At 44.7% G+C, this 18,393-nt stretch overlaps 1 protein-coding gene across 1 annotated transcript in view; it reads left to right on the top strand.

Annotated features, from left to right (window-relative positions):
* Positions 1–18,393, top strand: part of nfxl1 (nuclear transcription factor, X-box binding-like 1) — a 217,386-nt gene that overhangs the window by 75,045 nt on the left and 123,948 nt on the right. Inside the window, exon 12 of the mRNA XM_085969766.1 lies at positions 10,976–11,096. Within this exon, the coding sequence (XP_085825892.1) occupies positions 10,976–11,096 (121 nt within the window). The remainder of the gene's footprint in view (positions 1–10,975; positions 11,097–18,393) is intronic.

Genomic DNA, 18,393 nt, shown 5'->3' with positions numbered 1-18,393 from the left:
TAACCTTCGCTGCTCCATGGAGAACTGTCTTAACTTTTCCAACCTCTCCTCATAACTGAAGCCCCTCATCCCTGGTAACATCCTGATAAACCTCCTCTGTACCCTTTCTAAGGCTTTTACATCTTTCCTGAAATCTGGTGCACAGAATTGTCCACAATCCTCCAGCTAAGGCCTAACCAGTGATTTATAAAGTTCTAGCAGGATCTCTTTGCTTTTATATTCTATTCCTTTATTTATAAACCCAAGTATATGGACACTAAGGTCTCTCTGCTCCTCTACACTTTTCAAATCGTGCCATTTATAGTATACTGTCTTTCTATATTAGTCCTCCCAAAGTGCATCACTTCACACTTCTCCACATTGAACTCCATCTGCCTGCTTCTGCCCATTTATCCATCTTGTCTGTCATCCTGAAGCCTATAACTACCCTCATCACGATCTATTACTTTGCCAAGTTTTGTGTCATCTGCAAACTTTCTAATGCTGCTCTCTGCACCCAAGCCTAGATTGTTTATAAAAATTGAAAAGAGTAATGGACCCAAACTGACCATTGGGGAACATCACTGCAAACTGAGTCTGAAAAACATCCATCCACCACCACCCTTTGCTTCCTGTCACTGAGCCAATTTTGTATCCTTACCGCCACTTTCCTTTTAATTCCATGAGCTTCCTCTTCTTAATAAGCCTCCTGTGTGGCACTTTGTTGAATGCCTTCTGAAAGTCCAAATATATAGCATTAACTGCACTACCTTCTCTGTTACCCAAAGAATTCAATCCGACACAATTTGCCTTTAACAAATCCATGCTGGCTCTCCTTGATTAACCTGTGCCTTTCCAAATGAAAGTTTATTTTGTCTCTGATAATGGTTTCCAATTACTTCCCCACCACCGATGTTAGACTGACTGGCCTGTAGTTTCCTGGTTTATCTGTTTCCCCTTTCTTGAATAGTGGTGCAACATTAGCAACCCTCCAGTCCTCTGACACTACTCCTGTATCCAATGAGGATTGAAAGATTGTGACCAATATCTCTGTTATTTCTACCTTTTGCATCCCATCTGGACCTTTCAGTAATGCTAAACTTTTAGTACTTCTTCTCTATTACTATCCTGTCCACAACTTCCCTCCTCTTTTAGTGTAACCTTCACATCATCCACCTCCTTTGTGAAGACAGATGCAAAGTACTCATAGCCATGTCCTCGGCTTCTACATGAAGATTTCCCGTTGGATCCAGCTTTTTCCCTAGCTAACCATTTACATTTTATATGTTTATAAAATGTTTTAGGATTCAATTTAATTTTGCCTGCTAATCTTTTCTCCTAACCTCCCGTATTAACTTTTTTAATTCCCACCTGAACTTTCCATAATCTTCCTGGTTATTAACTGATATATAACTTAAATATTTTAATTTAATTGCAGAAAGGGGGAAGGAATTCCAGAATTGGTGAATAACCTTATGCAGTGACACAAGTAGAAACTTTTTACAGAAGTTACTACAATACTTTATTAACATATGAGCACCTGATTCCCAGCCCTTATTCCCAGCCCCTGTGCTACGCCAGCTGTGCCTAGTAAAGATGAATTTTGTTTTTCATGGACAGTTACAATATTAAATTTGACACTTTTATTGCTTGATGCATTTATTGCATTATATAATTTATTTTAAAGCTAATAAATAGATGTAATTGAAATAGCAAAGCTTTTTGCGAACGAATGATTCCAGTACAAAGGTGGCTTTGTCGTAAATTTCACATTTCTATAATGTATCTGTCAAAGGACAAATTCTGCATTTCCTATGTTTTATTAAATTTAGTTAATTCTGGTGACCTTTTCACGTGCTGATTTCTAAACATGCTCTTCCATTTTTCCTTAATCAGATTGTAAGAGGAGAAAAAGGTTATTTCTTATGAAAAATTACCTTGTACAGCTTTAGCATAGATGATCTTTACATAAATCAGATGTGGATAAATGGCACGTACAGTAAATGTTGGAGGAAAACAGAATTTTATGTATGCTGAACAAAAGTGCTGTAATTGAATAATATGTTTTTGTAATGGCAATTATCCCTTTAAACTTTATTAAAAATGCAACAATTTCAACTTGCTATTATGGAACTTGAGGACTAATTCAGCACTGCTGTACTCCCAGTGGGGAGCTGTGCTGAGAGTTGGGGTTGTACCCCTACATTTGACCTGCATTCCCTTTAAGCTTCATATTAAGTGTGGAATTAGCCCTTTTGATAAGTGAATTGTAAAACACAAGTTTGTAAACACATCTTGAAGTGGGACAGCTGCAAGGAAAATATCTATTGTCTTACTTTAATTCTACCTTCCCCACTATTATTATTTAGAAATTCCCTCCTAGCCCAATATACATTCTTGTTTGCTGACAGCCTGCTTAAGGCCTAACTTGTTAAGCCTAGAAGCCAGTTTGGTGATGTAAGCCGTAGATCTATTAATCAGCACCTTGCTTTGTAATGGCACTAACATGAGGAGAAAATCTAATTTATCCTAGTTTTTGTTCTCTTCCTTCTCCCACCCCCATCAAACTATAATGGGGAGAAGAAAGACATCTTTCAGCTAGAATTTATTTATAGCCCCTAGCCCCAGTGTTAGTTGTATTGCCCATCCCTAATTGCCCTTGAGAAGGTGGTGGTGAGCTGCCGCCTTGAACCGATGCGTCCGTGCAGTGAAGGTACTCAGATAGTACTGTTAGGGAGGGAGTTCCAGGATTTTGACCCAACAATGATGAAGGAACAGCGATATATTTCCAAGTCAGGATGGTGTGTGACTTGGAGGGCAACTTGGAGGTGATGGTGTTCCCATGCGCCTGCTGCCCTTGTTCTTCTAGGTGGTAGAGATTGCGGGTTGGGAGGTGCTGTTGAAGCCTTGGCGAGTTGCTGCAGTGCATCACTACAGCCACAGTGCGCCGGTGGTGGAGGGAGTGAATGTTTAAGGTGGTGGATGGAGTGTCAATCAAGTGGGCTGCTTTGTCCTGGATGGTGTCTAGCTTCTTGTGTTGTTGGAGCTGCACTCATCCAGGCAAGTGGAGAGTATTCCATCACACTCCTGAATTGTGCTTTGTACATGGTAGAAAGGCTTTGGGGAGTGAGATGGTGAGACATTTGCCACAGAATACCCAACCTCTGACCTGCTCTTGTAGCCGCAATATTTATGTGGCTGGTCCAGTTACATTTCTTGTCAATGGTGACCCCCAGGATGATGATGGTGGGGGATTCGGCAATGGTAATGACGCTGAATGTCGAGGGGCAGTGGTTAGACTCTCTCTTGTTGGAGGTAGTCATTGCCTGGCACTTGTGTGGCACGAATGTTACTTGATGCTTATCAGCCCAAGCCTGAATGTCGGCCAGGTCTTTCTGCATACGGGCATGGACTGCTTCATTATCTAAGGAGTTGCAAATAGAACTGAACACTGTGCAATCATCAGTGAACATCCCCACTTCTGACCTTATGATGGAGGGAAGGTCATTGATGAAGCAGCTGAAGATGGCTAGGACACTGCCCTGAGGAACTCCTGCAGCGATGTCCTGTGGCTGAGATGATTGACCTCCAACAACCACAACTATTTTCCTTTGTGCTAGTTATGACTCCAATCAATGGAGCGTTTTCCCCCTGATTCCCATTGACTTCAATTTTACTAGGGCTCCTTGATGCCATCCTCAGTCAAATGCTGCCTTGATGTCAAGGGCAGTCACTCTCACCTCACCTCTGAAATTCAGCTCTTCTCTCCATATTTGGACCAAGGCTGTAATGAGGTCTGGAGCGAAGTGGTCTTGGCAGAACCCAAACTGCGCATCGGTGAGCAGGTTATTGGTGAGTAAGTGCCGCTTGATAGCATTGTCAACGACACCTTCCATCACTTTGCTGATGATTGAGAGTAGACCGATTGATAATTGGCCAGATTGGATTTGTCTTGCTTTTTGTGGACAGGACATACCTGGGCAGTTTTTCACATTGTCTGGTAGATGCCAGTGTTGTAGCTGGAGTGGCTTGGCTAGAAGCACAGCTCGTTCTGGAGCACAAGACGTCAGCACGATAGCTGGGATGTTGTCCGTGCCCATAGCCTTTGCTGTATCCAGTGTGCTCAGCCATTTCTTGATATGTGGAGTGAATTGAATTGGCTGAAGACCGGCTTCTGTGATGGTGGGGACCTCAGGAGTAGGCCGAGACGGATCATTCACTCGGCACTTCTAGATGAGGATGGTTGCAAACCCTTCAGCCTTGTCTTTTGCTCACACACGTGCTGGGCTCCGCCATCATTGAGGATGAGGATATTCATGGAGCCTCCTCCTCCCATTAGTTGTTGAATTGAACACCACCATTCACAACTAGATGTGGCAGGACCTCCGAGCTTTGATCTGATCCGTTGGTTGTGGGATCACTTAGCTCGGTCTATAGCATGCTGCTGCCACTGTTTAGCATGCATCTAGTCCTATGTTGCAGCTTCCCCAGGTTGTCGCCTCATTTTTAGGTACGCCTGGTGCTGCTCCTGGCATGCTCTTCTGCACTCCTTATTGAACCAGGGTTGGTCCCCTGGCTTGATGGTAATGGCAGAGTGAGGGATATGCCGGGCCAGGAGGTTACAGATTGTGGTGGAATGCAATTCTGCTGCTGCTGATGGCCCACAGCACTTCATGGATGCCCAGTTTTGAGCTGCTAGATCTGTTCTGAACCTATCCCATTTATCACAGTGGTAGTGCCACACAACAGGTCAAGTAGGTTTTTCCCCTCGTGTGGTTCTCTCACCACCTGCCGCAGTCCCAGTCTGGCAGTTATGTCCTTCAAGACTTGGCCAGCTCGGTCAGTAGAGGTGTTACTGAGCCACTCTTGGTGATGGATATAGAAGTCCCCCACTCAAAATACATTAAGGGTCCTCAAGCACATTTCATACCCTTTTTTTATAGGTTAATCATGGTTTTTAAACTCAACAGTTAATATGCAATATTTTGCTTGTTCTTGACAAAATTATTGTTTTAAATATTTTTCTTTCTGCCTCCAAACTGCCTATTTGGGAATCTCATTGCTGTTTGTGGGAACTTGGTGTGTGCAAAATGGCTGTTGTGTTTACTTGCATAACAGTATTGTATGTGATGCTCTTTGAGACACTTGAGATATGTGATAAGGTACTCTATCAATGCAAGTCTTTTATTTTGCACAAAAAACATTTTATCTCCCTCTCCATTTCTACTTGTGTTTCTGGTTTTCATGGGGGTTCTGACCTTTTTCTTAAACTGTATTCAATTATATCTGAGATATATTTGTACTGTTTCAGTGTTTAACTCTCGGGGTGTAGATAGTTCTGTACCCCCTTGTGCTGGATCAGTAGCAAATGTTCCTGTTAAGCTGCGTGGCGGCCTGGAGGTCCTGCACAGGCCACTCGGCGGCTTTTAATGGAAAAACTGCGCATGCGCAGAAATTTGACTTGGCCGTGCAGCCCATTAAAGAGGTCACGCACCCCAAAAAATTGCTCTTTACACTGTTACTTTCCCGGTCGATTTTAGGATAATTGAAGTTCCCCCTAAGTTCTTGCATCTTTCTGCAATTTGCCTGCAAATTTGCTCCTTTATATCCTTCCCACTATGCGCTGCCCTACAATATATACCCAGCAGTGTAATAGCTCTATTGTGGCTTAATTCTAACCAAATGTGTTTTTGAACCCTCAAGTACATCATCCCTTTCTAGTGCTGCAACAGTATCTTCAATCAATACTGCCAATCCCCCTTTTTTCCTTTCCTATCCTTCCTGAATACATTGTAGCCAGGAATATTAAGTGCTCATTCCTCCCCTTGTTTGAGCCAGGTCTCCATTATTGCAACCATATCATAATCCCATGTGGCTAGTTGTGCTTGCAGCACATCAACCTTACTTGGCATGTTTCTTGCATGGACTCTAAATGCATCTTAGTCTGCCTACATTCTCCCCCACCCCCACCCCCGGCTGTCTGATCCCTCCTATTTCTGAACTACTCTTTATTCTAACGTTGTTTGTCTCTCCCAGTCCTCTGTGCATTTTGTATCTCCTCTCTAATGCTTCATTCTGTTGCCCTTCCCCTTGCCAAATTAGTTTAAACCCTCCCCCACAGCTCTAGTTAACCTCCCTGCGAGTCCCAGGCCCTAGCCCTGTTGAGGTGCAACCTGCCCATCTTGTCCAGGTCCCTTCTGCCCCAGAACTGACCCCAATGCCCCAGGAGTCTGAATCCCTCCCTCCTGCACCATTTCTCCAGCCACACATTAAACTGTCTTATTTTACTGCTTCTATACTCACTTGCACGTGGCACTGGGAGTAATCAAGAGATTACTACCTTTGAGGTCCTGTTCTTTAACTTCCTCCTTAGCTCCTGAAACTCTGCATGTAGGATGTCAACCCTTTTCTTACCTATGTCATTGGATCTAATATGGAGCACGACTTCTGGCTGTTCCCCCTTCCCCCCTGCAAAATGTTCTGCACCGGTTCCATGATGTCCTTTACCCTGGCACTAGGAAGGCAACATACCATGCGAGACTCATGTCGGCTGTTGCAGAAATGCCTGTCTCTTCCCCTGACAATTGAATCCCCTATCACCACTGTATTTCTGCACTTTACTGTGCCCCCCATTGCAGTTATTTGACCCATGGTACCGTGGATGTACTCTAGACTGCACTCCACCGAGGTGTCGGCCACTGAAAACCTGTTTGAGAGTGCCACACTCCCGGATGATTCCTGCACTGCCTGCCTCTTCCTACCCTGCCGGATCGCCACCCACTTACCAGCCTCTTGAATTCTCTATAGCTGTGGGGTGACCACCACCTGGAATGTGTGCTCTAAGAAATTCTCATATGCCCTGCAGTGACTCCAGCTGCTCCTCAAGCTCAGAAATCCTGAGCTTAAATTTGAGAAACTGGAGGCACTTTCTGCACACGTGGTTATCCAGGACACATGAGTCCTGGAGTTCCCATATGGTACAGGAATTACAGGCAACAGGTCTCAGCTGTCCCATCATTTTGCTTAATCTATCCACCTACGCTGTATGTGTGTTTTTAGTTTAGTATCCCCTGTAGGGAATTTAACTCCACTCCAATTGGATGCAATGATACTTTATTTAAGACTTGTAAAACTTAACACATTACTGTACATGAGTGATAGTTTACAGAACCAAGTAGAAAGTATATCACCCGTTCCATCCTGGTTAGAAGTGTGCCTCTTGATGTTACGCGACAGGTCAGTTCCCTTTCTCCTGGATGTTTTGCCTCGCCCCTCTAAATTCTTCTGCACTAAACAGCCTCGAGCGCACGTCCATTACACACAGCCTAATCCAATTAGCACGTGCTACACTTACTTCCCTTGTTTTCCTTAATGTTCCTGCTTCGATCTCGCCACATGCCTGCACCAGTTAGATTCCTGATCATGTCCTGTCTTCCTAGCATTATAGCTGAGGTTTGTTCCGACTTCAATAACCGGATACAGTTTGCTGACTCTGCTGTTCTCTACACAGTAGCTGCTCACTATGTTAGTCATTTAAGTATAAATGCTATCACCAAGCATTCGAGCAGATTAACCCTTTATTGTAGTCTTTACTCCCATTTATTATTTATGTATTCTAGATTTTTATTTAATGCAATTTGGATCCCTTTAATGTTAGTATATTCTTATTGGTTAATGTAAATTTTATCCCCTTGGATCTAATTAATTTCTCTGCTTTATTTATATATACTTACTTATTTACTGTTGCCCCTTTGTTTAAATTACTTAGCACCTCCTTCCCCATCTGCAACAAATTCCCACTCTCATCAAATTCTTGTCATCAGTCTGTTTAGCAAGCAACTCCATTTAGCAGATTCACCCAACTTTCACCAAGCTTTGTCTCAGCTGATCTTGCAGGATATCTTGCCTGTTGGCTGCAGTGCACTCCCTGTTCACCATGTGAACTGGGCAGGGAGCGCCTTGAAAATACTAAAATTATTCAACTTTGAAAAATGATGTGATGTCAGCTTTCATTGCTGCAAGCGAGCTGTGCAGAGGTCCAGTTACTATGTGACTGGACCACATCAATCAAATCAAAATCAACTTTTATTGTCATTGTTAGTGCACAAGTGCAGTACAACGAAATGTAGGCTTGCGGCTCCCGAGAGTGTACATTTAGATTAAGACATTTAAACATTCAACATACATTTGGCTTGTAATACATTAACATAAACATAACCATAATAAGGTGCATTGGCAGATGTGCAGGCTTTAGAGTTTATTTGTGGAGTTCAGTAGGATGACAGCCCTGGGAAAGAAGCTGTTCCTAAATCTGGTCGTACGGGTGCGAATGCACCTGTAGCGTCTCCCAGATGGCAGGAGGGTGAACAGACTGTGGCTGGGGTGGGTAGGGTCTTTGATGATGGACCGTGACCTCCGTAAACAGCGTTTCTGGTATATGTGCTCTATGGTCGGTAGCCGGGTGCCGGTAATGCGTTGGGCAGTTTTGACTACCCGCTGCAGGGCTTTCCGGTCATAGTAGCTACAGCTGCCATACCATACTGTGATACAGTTTGTCAGGATGCTCTCTATTGTGCAGCGGTAAAAGTTAGAGAAGATCAGGGGTGACAGGTTACATCCCTTCAGCCTCCTTAGGAAATATAGGCGCTGCTGGGCCTTCTTCACCAGAGAGGAGGTATTGAGGGACCAGGAGAGGTCTTCCGTGATGTGGACTCCGAGCCCTCTTCTCAAAGCTGTATTGATACATTTGTTCACGCTTATTTAAAAAAAAAAAAATAGAATTAACTTTGAGATCTCTTAAACTGGTGCATGGGGAGTGTTAATAGTGTTTGCTGTATATTTGGTTTAGGTATTCATATTTTATAATTCTGCCAGTTAGTGCACTTTGCAACTTCTAACTTATTAACTTGCTAGCTTGTTTGTTGCTCAGTATTAAATTCATCATTACAGTATTAATTTTATTCATTCTTATGGGATGCACCAACTTTTGAAAGCTGAGTGGAAAAACTAGATTATTTTTAATAGATGCTGCTGGTCGTACCCATAATCTAATTTCTAAGATTAGAGAAAGAAAAATTGAAGGTATTTAAAATACTAAAGGCATCAAGCTGATAATGTGAGGGTAGTCGGGAGAACATTGGTTGAACCCAGATCTGGGAGGAACAAAGACAGACTGAAGAGGATCATGGAGCCAAGCAACACAGTTGCAAGACTGAGTCAGGTGGAAGAGAGGCTAAAGACAAAATAATGTGAGTTAAGTTTGAACAATCTGAGTTCAGACAGAGCAGCTAATGAGAAAAACTTACAAAGAGCTGAATATGGATTGGAAAAATCAAGAGTTAATTTGTATTGTGGTTTATCTGAATCAAAGGAGAATTTTGTACCGCCTATGTACTTGTAGTTGGGGGATTTGCAGGCACATAGGTGTTGTAACAAACGCATTCCCATAATTCAGTGATGGCCAAATATATAATCTTGCCTATAATACACACTTCCTAGCCACAAACAGTATTTCCTGTAATACTATATATCAGCATTTGTAATGCATACTTCCTATGCAAACAATTTTAATGGGATTCTATATGTAAACATTTATGTAAATATTTTATGGGAAAACTGCATGTAAGCATTTTGTCACCACTGTTAATGAATCACTTGAATCACTCCAAATAGTTCTTAAACCACTTTTCAGTAACTAATGTGAAAGTCATAAGATAGCAGCGCGGTGGCATAGTGGTTAGCACTGTTGCCTCACAGCGCCAGGGACCCGGGTTCGAATCCGGCCTCGGGCGACCGTCTGTGTGGAGTTTGCACATTCTCCCCGTGTTTGCGTGGGTTTACTCCGGGTGCTCCGGTTTCCTCCCACAGTCCAAAGATGTGCAGGTTAGGTTGATTGGCTATGATAAATTGACCCTTAGTGTTAGGGGGATTAAATACGTGGGGTTACGGGGATAGGGTGGGATATGTGTAGGGGTTACGGGGATCGGGTGGGATATGTGTCGGTGCAGGCTCGATGGGCCGAAATGGCCTCTATCTGCACTGTGGGGTTTCTGTGATTCTGTGATTCTGTGATTAAACAAAAGAACTCAAAAATATTACATATTTCACTATAAACTGATTATATTTGTCCATTGAATTGTCTTTTAATTGAAAATGAACTGAATTGACATTGGTGTGTAATCAGAATTTTTTTTCTGTCTCGTTCTCACTCTCTTTTAAAAAGAATTATAACTATCGATAGTATTTTTCTTCATCCTAATTTGTTATTTTTTTTAAAAAAGCAAATGAGTTAGATTTTGCAAGTGGACAGAAAGATACAAATTCTCAGCTGTGTTTCGCTGATGGTTAGAAAATGTAAATATTCTAATTACCAATACCTGTGAGACACAAGGAGAAGAGACTTATGGGCAGGGAGAAAAATCCAGACACAAAGATATGTTTCCAAGAATGAATCACAAAATACTACATAATGTTTTCTGAAATCTCATAGAAAGTTACAAGCCAGCGCTGCCAGAGCTGGAATGACCCTCCTCCCCCCACCCCACCCCGGTCCCCTCACTGTTGACTGATACCAGAAATCCATCAGTGAGCAAAACCCTACATTCCACCCCTACGTTCTACCAAAATCCAGGGTGCCCCGTCAGTGCTTTAAACCATAGGTTAGTACTGGCTCGCCTGTGAGCAACTTCAGAAAGTGTACTAAGATTTTCCTTAATCCTAATTGGAGTTCATTTTTAAAAATAATTTTTCAAAGCAGATGGAAAGATTCTAATTAGTATCTGTGTTTTGTTGATGGTTAGAAAATGTAATTCTAATTACTGACCCCTGTGACATGGATGGAGGGAGGGGCAGAGAGTGAGACAGACAATGTCTTTTTTCATCCTAATTTGAGTTTTTTTTGTTAAAATAAACATTTTTTAAAAAGGAATTGAACCTGCTTAAGTTATTTTGTGGATTGAATGTATTCTGTTAAATATTTTTTTCTTCAAATTACTAGGTACTTGTTACCCATGCCCAGAGACTGTAGAAATTAAATGTAATTGCAGTACAACTGTTCTGATTGTACCTTGTGGCAGAGAACGCACTACCAAGCCTCCAAGGTGCAAAGAGCTATGCAGGTCAGTGCATAATGTAGAGTAAATTGAATTAATTGATTACGGTATTTTTGCATTTCTTGTAATAACTTTTTATGATCTCTGGAAATGTTATACTACCTGCACATTAGGTCCCGACATCCATGGAAAAAAATAAGTTAAATCTTGTAATGCTGCTAGTAAGATACACCTCTAAACGAAGCATACATGACCTGAAATTTGCAGTCAGCGGTGAAGGGATGGCACTCGTCATTGACCTCTCAAAAAGTTGCCCACAAAGACATATAAAGGAATATAATGTGGAGAAATGTGAAGTTATCCACTTTGGTAGGGAAAATAGAAAAGCAGAGTCTTTTTTAAATGGTGAGAGATTGGGAAATGTTGGTGTTCAGAGGGACCTGGGTGTCCTTGTACACAAATCACTGAAAGTTAACATGCAGGTACAGCAAGCAATTAGGAAAGCAAATGATATGTTGGCCTTAATTACAAGAGGACTGCAATTATATAGGGTCCTGGTGAGACCACACCTGGAGTATTGTGTACAGTTTTGGTCTCCTTACCCAAGGAAGGATATATTTGCCATAGAGGGAGTGCAACGAAGGTTCACCAGACTGGTTCCTGAGATGGGGGATTGTCCTATGAGGAGAGATTGAGTAGACTAGGCCTATATTCTCTAGAGTTTAGAAGAATGAAAGGTGATCTCATTGAAACATACAAAATTCTTACAGGACTTGGCAGGGTAGATGCAGGGAGGATGTTTCCCCTGGCTGGGGAGTCTAGAACCAGGGGTCACAGTCTCAGAATAAGGGGTCGGCCATTTAGGACTGAAATGAGGAGAAATTTCTTCACTCAGAGGGTGGTGAATCTTTGGAATTCTCTACCCCAGAGGGCTGTGGAGGCTCAGTCATTGAGTATATTCAAGACAGAGATCGATAGATTTTTGGATGTTAAGTGAATGAAGGGTTATGGGGATAGTGGAGTTGAGGTAGAAGATCAGCCATGATCTTACTGAATGGTGGCACAGGCTCGAGGGACCGAATGGCCTACTCCCGCTCCTATTTTGTATGTTCTTAAGAGCAGGGGAGTTCTCCCCGGTGTCCTGGCCAATATTTATCCCTCAACCAACAACACTAAAGCAGATTATCTGGTCATTATCACACTGCTGTTCGTGGGAGCTTGCTGTGTGCAGATTGGCTGCTGTGTTTCCTACATTACAACAGTAACTGCACTTAAAAAGTACTTCATTGGCTGTAAAGTACTTTGGAATGTCCGGTGGTTGTGAAAGACGCTATATAAATGCGAGTATTTCTTTTTATATTCATGCTCTGTTACAGTGCGACCACATTTGGTAACCTCAACACTCAAGTTTCCAGTGCAAGCAGTGTCATCATGTTACAGGTGCTTGATCTGCATTTTGTGGAACAGAATACCATGGTATTTTATTTTAGTTCTACATTCATTCAACTTCCATAAACATCCCACGGGGAGGGAAGTCATGCCTGGTATTGGCCCTTTTAAAAAAAAAAATGCAGCTTGAGATCATGTGACCTCTTGCTACTCCTTTGTATAAAAGGTCATGCTTGAGGCAGTGGCCTGTTTCTTTTCTTCTACCATTATTAGCAGCATTATCTGCCTCTCAAACCAAGGAAAGTGTGAATTGTTATTTCTCAGCTCTTCTAAAAACTGATAACAGGAGCAGATCAGAAGTACTTTATCCTGTCACCTGAAATTGTGGAGAGGAAGTTTCATCAATGTTTATTTGAGAGGCACAAGTTTAATTTATATGGTTGGTCCTGTTCTTTTGATACTGTTTTGAGGCATGACCTAACTTAATCAGATTGACAAACTTCCATGACCACCAGTTCATGCTGTTCTCTGACTTTAAACAATCTGTGCGATGCAAATTTTAAAGTGATTCTCCCAAAATTCCCATCTGTGCTGTTTTCTACTGTTACATGATATCTTCTGAGTGTGAAACTTGTTCCCAACTCAGTAGAATAGATCAGCATAACTGATTCATCTGTAAAAGGCAGTTTTGGCCATCAGAATGTCAAAACTCGAATTATATTGCTGGAAAGATGGCTCTTGTAGAGCATAACCATCAGCACAGACCAGTTGGGCCGAGTGGCCCGTTTCTGTGCTGTAAATTCCTTCTTATTTCTTAAATTTATGCATCTGGATTCTGTCTTAAAACAACCCCCTACAATTCATTTGTCCTTTTGCTCCACTAGGTGTTGCACATAATCCTTAGTTTGCTCTAGACTTGTTTACAAATGTTATCATAAGCTTGCTTGCTTCTTGATTGATGACTTGTCCTTCTATAATACCCTTAAATACAGTATATGGCCCATAAGTTAGTGGCTCCACACCTGTTATATGCATTGATGAAACAACTCTTCCCACAGACAAAAATAAGATCCTGAAATGATGGGCTGACCATTTCCAAAACCTTTAAAATAAGTATTCAGCTGCTAAAAATGAGGCTGCCGATCAGCTGCCTCAGTGTGCCATCATTGATATCCTTGCAAAACAAACTACTATCTCAGAGTCTGAAAAGGCCACCCGATTGCTCTCAAATGGGAAGGCATCTAGTTCTGATGTTATCTCAGCTGCGATAGACCAAGCCAGTGGGGACTATGTAGTCAAATGCCTAAATTAACTATTTCAATTTATGTGGTGCTCAGGAAAGATCCCCTAGGATTTCAAAGATGCTCTAATTGTCCACCTCTACAAGGGAATTGAAAATTGTTTTATCTGCGATAATCACTGGGAATCTCTACTTGTATTTGCTGGAAAGATCTTTACAAGAGTGATGCTCAACTGCTTTATTCAACATATATTACTAAAAAAATCCTAATAGACAGTCAATGTGGGCTCATAAAGGGAAGAGGCACAACTGATACGATCTTTACAGCTATACATTTCCATGGAAAGGAAAATTGGGCGGAGCGTATAATGGACAGCGGATTTGCTACTGCCTGTTTTGCACCCTCGCTGAAGCTGAATTTCACCCCTTGTATCTTCTGATTTACCATGAACAATGTCACAGGAGATCCACTGATGTATGTAAAAATTCTAATTGTATGATGCACTTGCACCTGTATAGCTCAAATATCATATTCATAAAACAGCAACAAATCACAATTGAATAGATAGGGAATCTACTAATGAACAAGTAGCAACAAAGTTTATGGCCTAGAAATTCAGTTGTTAGCGCCAGCCGCTAGCGCCTTGGGAGGAGGAGAAGTGGGGCGCTAAGCGGCTAGCGCCCGGGCGTGGCGCGATCTGCGCCTCTCGCGAACTTCACTCAAGATTTAGCAGCGGCGCAAAACCGCAGCGCCCGCTCAGCTGCGCGCGCAGATCCTGACGTCATTTCATGGTGCAACGCCCTTGGTGCGCCCCGAACCGGAACTTCAGTGGCGCCGCCCTTCTGTGCGCCTGGCGCCCCCAGCAACTGGTAGAGGAGAACGGTTCCCAGTCGCTGCGGGGCGTGGGGGGCGCTATTTAAAGGGGACTCCTCCTGCATTATAAGTGGCAGCCATTTTGTGGCAATCCTGTGTGAGAGACGGATATTTGGAGAGAGACAAAGGGAGAGAGCTTTCTGCTTTGACTCCAGCGCTCGCACAGGTACTTCTGGCTTCAGGCCAGAGCTTTGCACTTGGATTTAACTTTCAGTGCCATAGCCTTGAGACGCCACATATAATGGGGGCTGCAATGGGTGGAAACGTTGGCTTACTGCATTGCATTCAAAGGGCTCCGAGACGTCGTGAGAGAGTGCCAGTCACGGCCAGACGGAGAAGGGCCAACAGGCGTCGGCACAGGAGGCCTTACCCACCCAGGGTATACCACCAGCAGTTCTCATATCTGAACATGTCTGAGGAGCAGTGTGTTTGGAGGCTGCGATTCAGAAGGGAGGTGGTCACTGAGATCTGCCACCTGCTTCGCAGAGATCTGCAGCCACAGCTGAGGAGCAGGACGTCTCTGTCGGTGGCAGTGAAGGTGACGGTGGCTCTCAACTTCTATGCCACCGGCTCCTTCCAATCCGCTACTGGGGACATTGCCAACATCTTCCAGTTCGCGGTACATTGCTGCATCTGCCAGGTGACCAATGCCCTTTTCAGAAGGAGACGTCAGTACATCTCCTTCCCCATGACCTTGGACAAGCAGCAAGAGCGTGCAATGGGATTTGGAGGAATAGCGGGCTTCCCCATGGTCCAGGGCGCCATTGACTGCACGCATGTGGCTTTGCGGGCACCTCTAGAGAATGCCGAGGATTACCGCAACCGGAAGGGCTACCATTCGCTCAACGTCCAGTTGGTGTGTGACTACAGGCAGCTCATACTAGCTGTCAATGCCTGCTTTCCAGGCAGCAGCCACGATGCCTTCATCCTGCGCAAGACTTCTGTGGCAGACATTTTCGAAGCCCAGGCTCACCCACAAGGATGGCTTCTCGGGGACAAAGGCTATCCTTTGTGCACCTGGCTGATGACCCCGCTCCGTGCGCCCAGCACCCCTGCTGAAGAGCGATACAATGACAGCCATCAAGCTACCAGGAACATGCTTGAGCACGCCGATTGTGTGCTCAATGAACAGTTCCACTGTCTGGACAGTTCCGGAGGAGCCCTACAGTACTCGCCTGAGCGAGTCTCCCATTTCGTTGTAGTATGCTGCACAACCTGGCTATCCTCAGGACTCAGCCACTGCCAGCAGACATTGGAGGACCACCGGAGGAGGGGGAGGAGCACCAAGACGGGAGGGAGGCACAAAGTGCAAGGGCCGTCCATCGGCGGCTTATTGCAACTCGGTTCTAGGCCCCATCTCAGGGAATGGCTTGTGCCAATGAAAGAACATGAATGGAGCCGCTCCGCAAGCCCTCAGCCGGTCAAGGCAACAAATAGTTCTAAGTGCAAACGTGGACAATGTGATTAAAGAACATTTTTTACTGTGCAAACTCTGTGCCCTTCTCGCATGACAAACTAATTCAGATAAACCCCCCAAAAAACAGTCAGAGACATAACTGGCTCTCACAATCTTCAGAAAATGAAAAAAACAGTTAAACAAAAATGACCATGATCCTCGGCCTTCATATAAAAAACAAACACAACAGTCTCAGCCTTCATATATAAAAAAAAAAACATTCTCAGCCTTCATATATAAACACAACATTTGGCCACACCTTCTACTTTTTCCCCTGTGAGGGTGATCCGCCTCGCTTCCGCCATGAGCTCAGTGTGCCTGCGCTCAGCCTGGGCGCCCATTTCACCAAGGAGCCGCACCTCCCCTGCGCTCACCGTAGCAGGACTGGAGGCTGCACTCACCCTCCGGGGAGAAGGCCGCCGAGCTTCCCCACCCCTCCCGCGTTGCTGCAGCCCGCTGGGCCCCGGAGCTTCACTCTCCTCAGACCCTCCCCCCCCCCCCCGCTCCCCTCCAGGGAAGACATGTCCCCATCATGGCCATGGGCTGCCTCGGCTGAGGGTGGCACTGATGAGCCGGCTTCCTCTTCCTCCTCCTCGAATTCAGAATCACTGACAGTGGCAGCTTGAGGGCCCGCCTCCTCACCTGGCGAATCAGCATCTGAAAGCAGGGAGGCACAAGAGTTGCTTTAGAGTGAGGACAGGGCGGCAGCGAGGGAGGCACGAGTGCTGCTATGCACTGCATTGGTTCGATAGTGGCAAAGGATGCTGGTGTCAGGCACAAGTGGAACGAGAGAGGTCAAAAAGGTGATGACCTTACCATTGCTGTCCAGAACAGGGTTGGCATCTCCACTGGCGACGGGGCCAATCAGCCGGCCTGCCATAATGCGCTCCACACGCTGCTCCAGGTCGCTGAGCTCTTTGAGGTCAGGACGGCCTCCCCCGGTCCATCGCTGCTGCCTGCGATTGTGGGCCCTGCAAGAGAAAGGACGGCCTCTAAGTACAGTGTCAAGCCCTGATCTTGCCTGCACTGCCTCCCATGGTGGAATAGCCCTGACAGTGTGTAAAGTGCTGAATGTGCAAGTGGTTTTCATGAGAGTCCCATAGCTGTTGGATGAGGGCTGGGCATTGGGGCTTTCAGGTCCCTTTGGCCAGAAACTGAGGTGCACATGCAAAAGATAGTGGAAAGGGTACTCGCCCTGACAACCCGACTGAGGTCGTGTGGTAAACCACTGTTATAACCTGTCTGTGTCTGTATGTGTATTCCACTAGGTACAGGTCTGGACATGCCTCGGCTGACTCCTCCCACTAGTCCAGGTATATAAGTGACTACCTCCCAGTCCCTTAGTATTCTGGACGGGTCGACCACTCGAGACTAGACCTTCATTCTTTAGTTAATAAAAGCCTGATTGTTACTCGCTCAACCTCAGTCTTTTGAGTAATTGATGGTGCATCAGGTCGTTGAACTTTTTCCTGCATTGAAGTGGAGTCCTGGCAACCATGCTGTTGGTGGTCACCCTGTTTGCCACCTCCTGCCAGGCTTTTCGGTATTCGCTGGGAAGCGGCCTCCTCCCACTGTCGGGGAAGAGGACAGGTCGCCTGCGCTCTACTGCGCCAACCAGTAGCCTCGGGGCACCCTCGCTGAAGCGCTCCGCTCGCTCCCTAGCCTTCTGCATGGTCCTGGGCGTAGAAATGATGATCCAGCAATGGTCAAGGCTGCAGTGTGCAGGGCGTGGCAGCCAAGCAAGTCCACCCTCCCCCTTTAAGAGCTGACCGGCGCCAGCGTGTCTGCCTTCAATCAGCAACTCGCTGCACCCGCCCTCGGTGTTAGCGCCTCGGCTCGCCGGCTTGGCGCCTTATGATAGTCATGCATCGCCTGCTTTAGCGCAGCAGCAACCTCTTGGGGCGATGCAACTCAATTTCGGCGAAGGTGGTGCTAAGTTGCGCCGGGCGCTAAATTTAGCGAACACCTGGCTGTAGCGCCCCAAACGTGGCGATACTGAATTTCTAGGCCTATATATTTTTTTTTTTAAGTCAGTCATTTCCTCCTGGTCTCTCTTGACCTGGATTTACAAGTAGCTGCCAATCTAGCAACAAACATCTTTCAACAATAGCTGAAGGAAAGCAACAATTTATACAGTATTGGTCTTTGTAACCTTAAAGTAACATGACCTCATAAACACAGCTCAACCTTTGCAACAGACATATTTCTTCAAGGTGGTGCAACTTGAGAAAGGGCTTTCAAGGCATTGTTATAATACCTGGTCTGTTACATGGTATAACACACCTGTCATTAAATAAGTGTATTCTTCAACCTACCACAGGAAATCCATCAGTAGTACTTTATTTTCTAAGCAGTGCATGTTGGTTGGTTTCAAGCAAATATATTTTCACTTTCTAAGTATTCT

The sequence above is a fragment of the Somniosus microcephalus genome, chromosome 2 (genome assembly GCF_052327205.1).
Source record: "Somniosus microcephalus isolate GS21.2 chromosome 2, FLI_Smic_1.0, whole genome shotgun sequence".
Lineage (NCBI taxonomy): Eukaryota > Metazoa > Chordata > Chondrichthyes > Squaliformes > Somniosidae > Somniosus > Somniosus microcephalus.
This window is presented reverse-complemented; position numbering and strand designations above follow the sequence as displayed.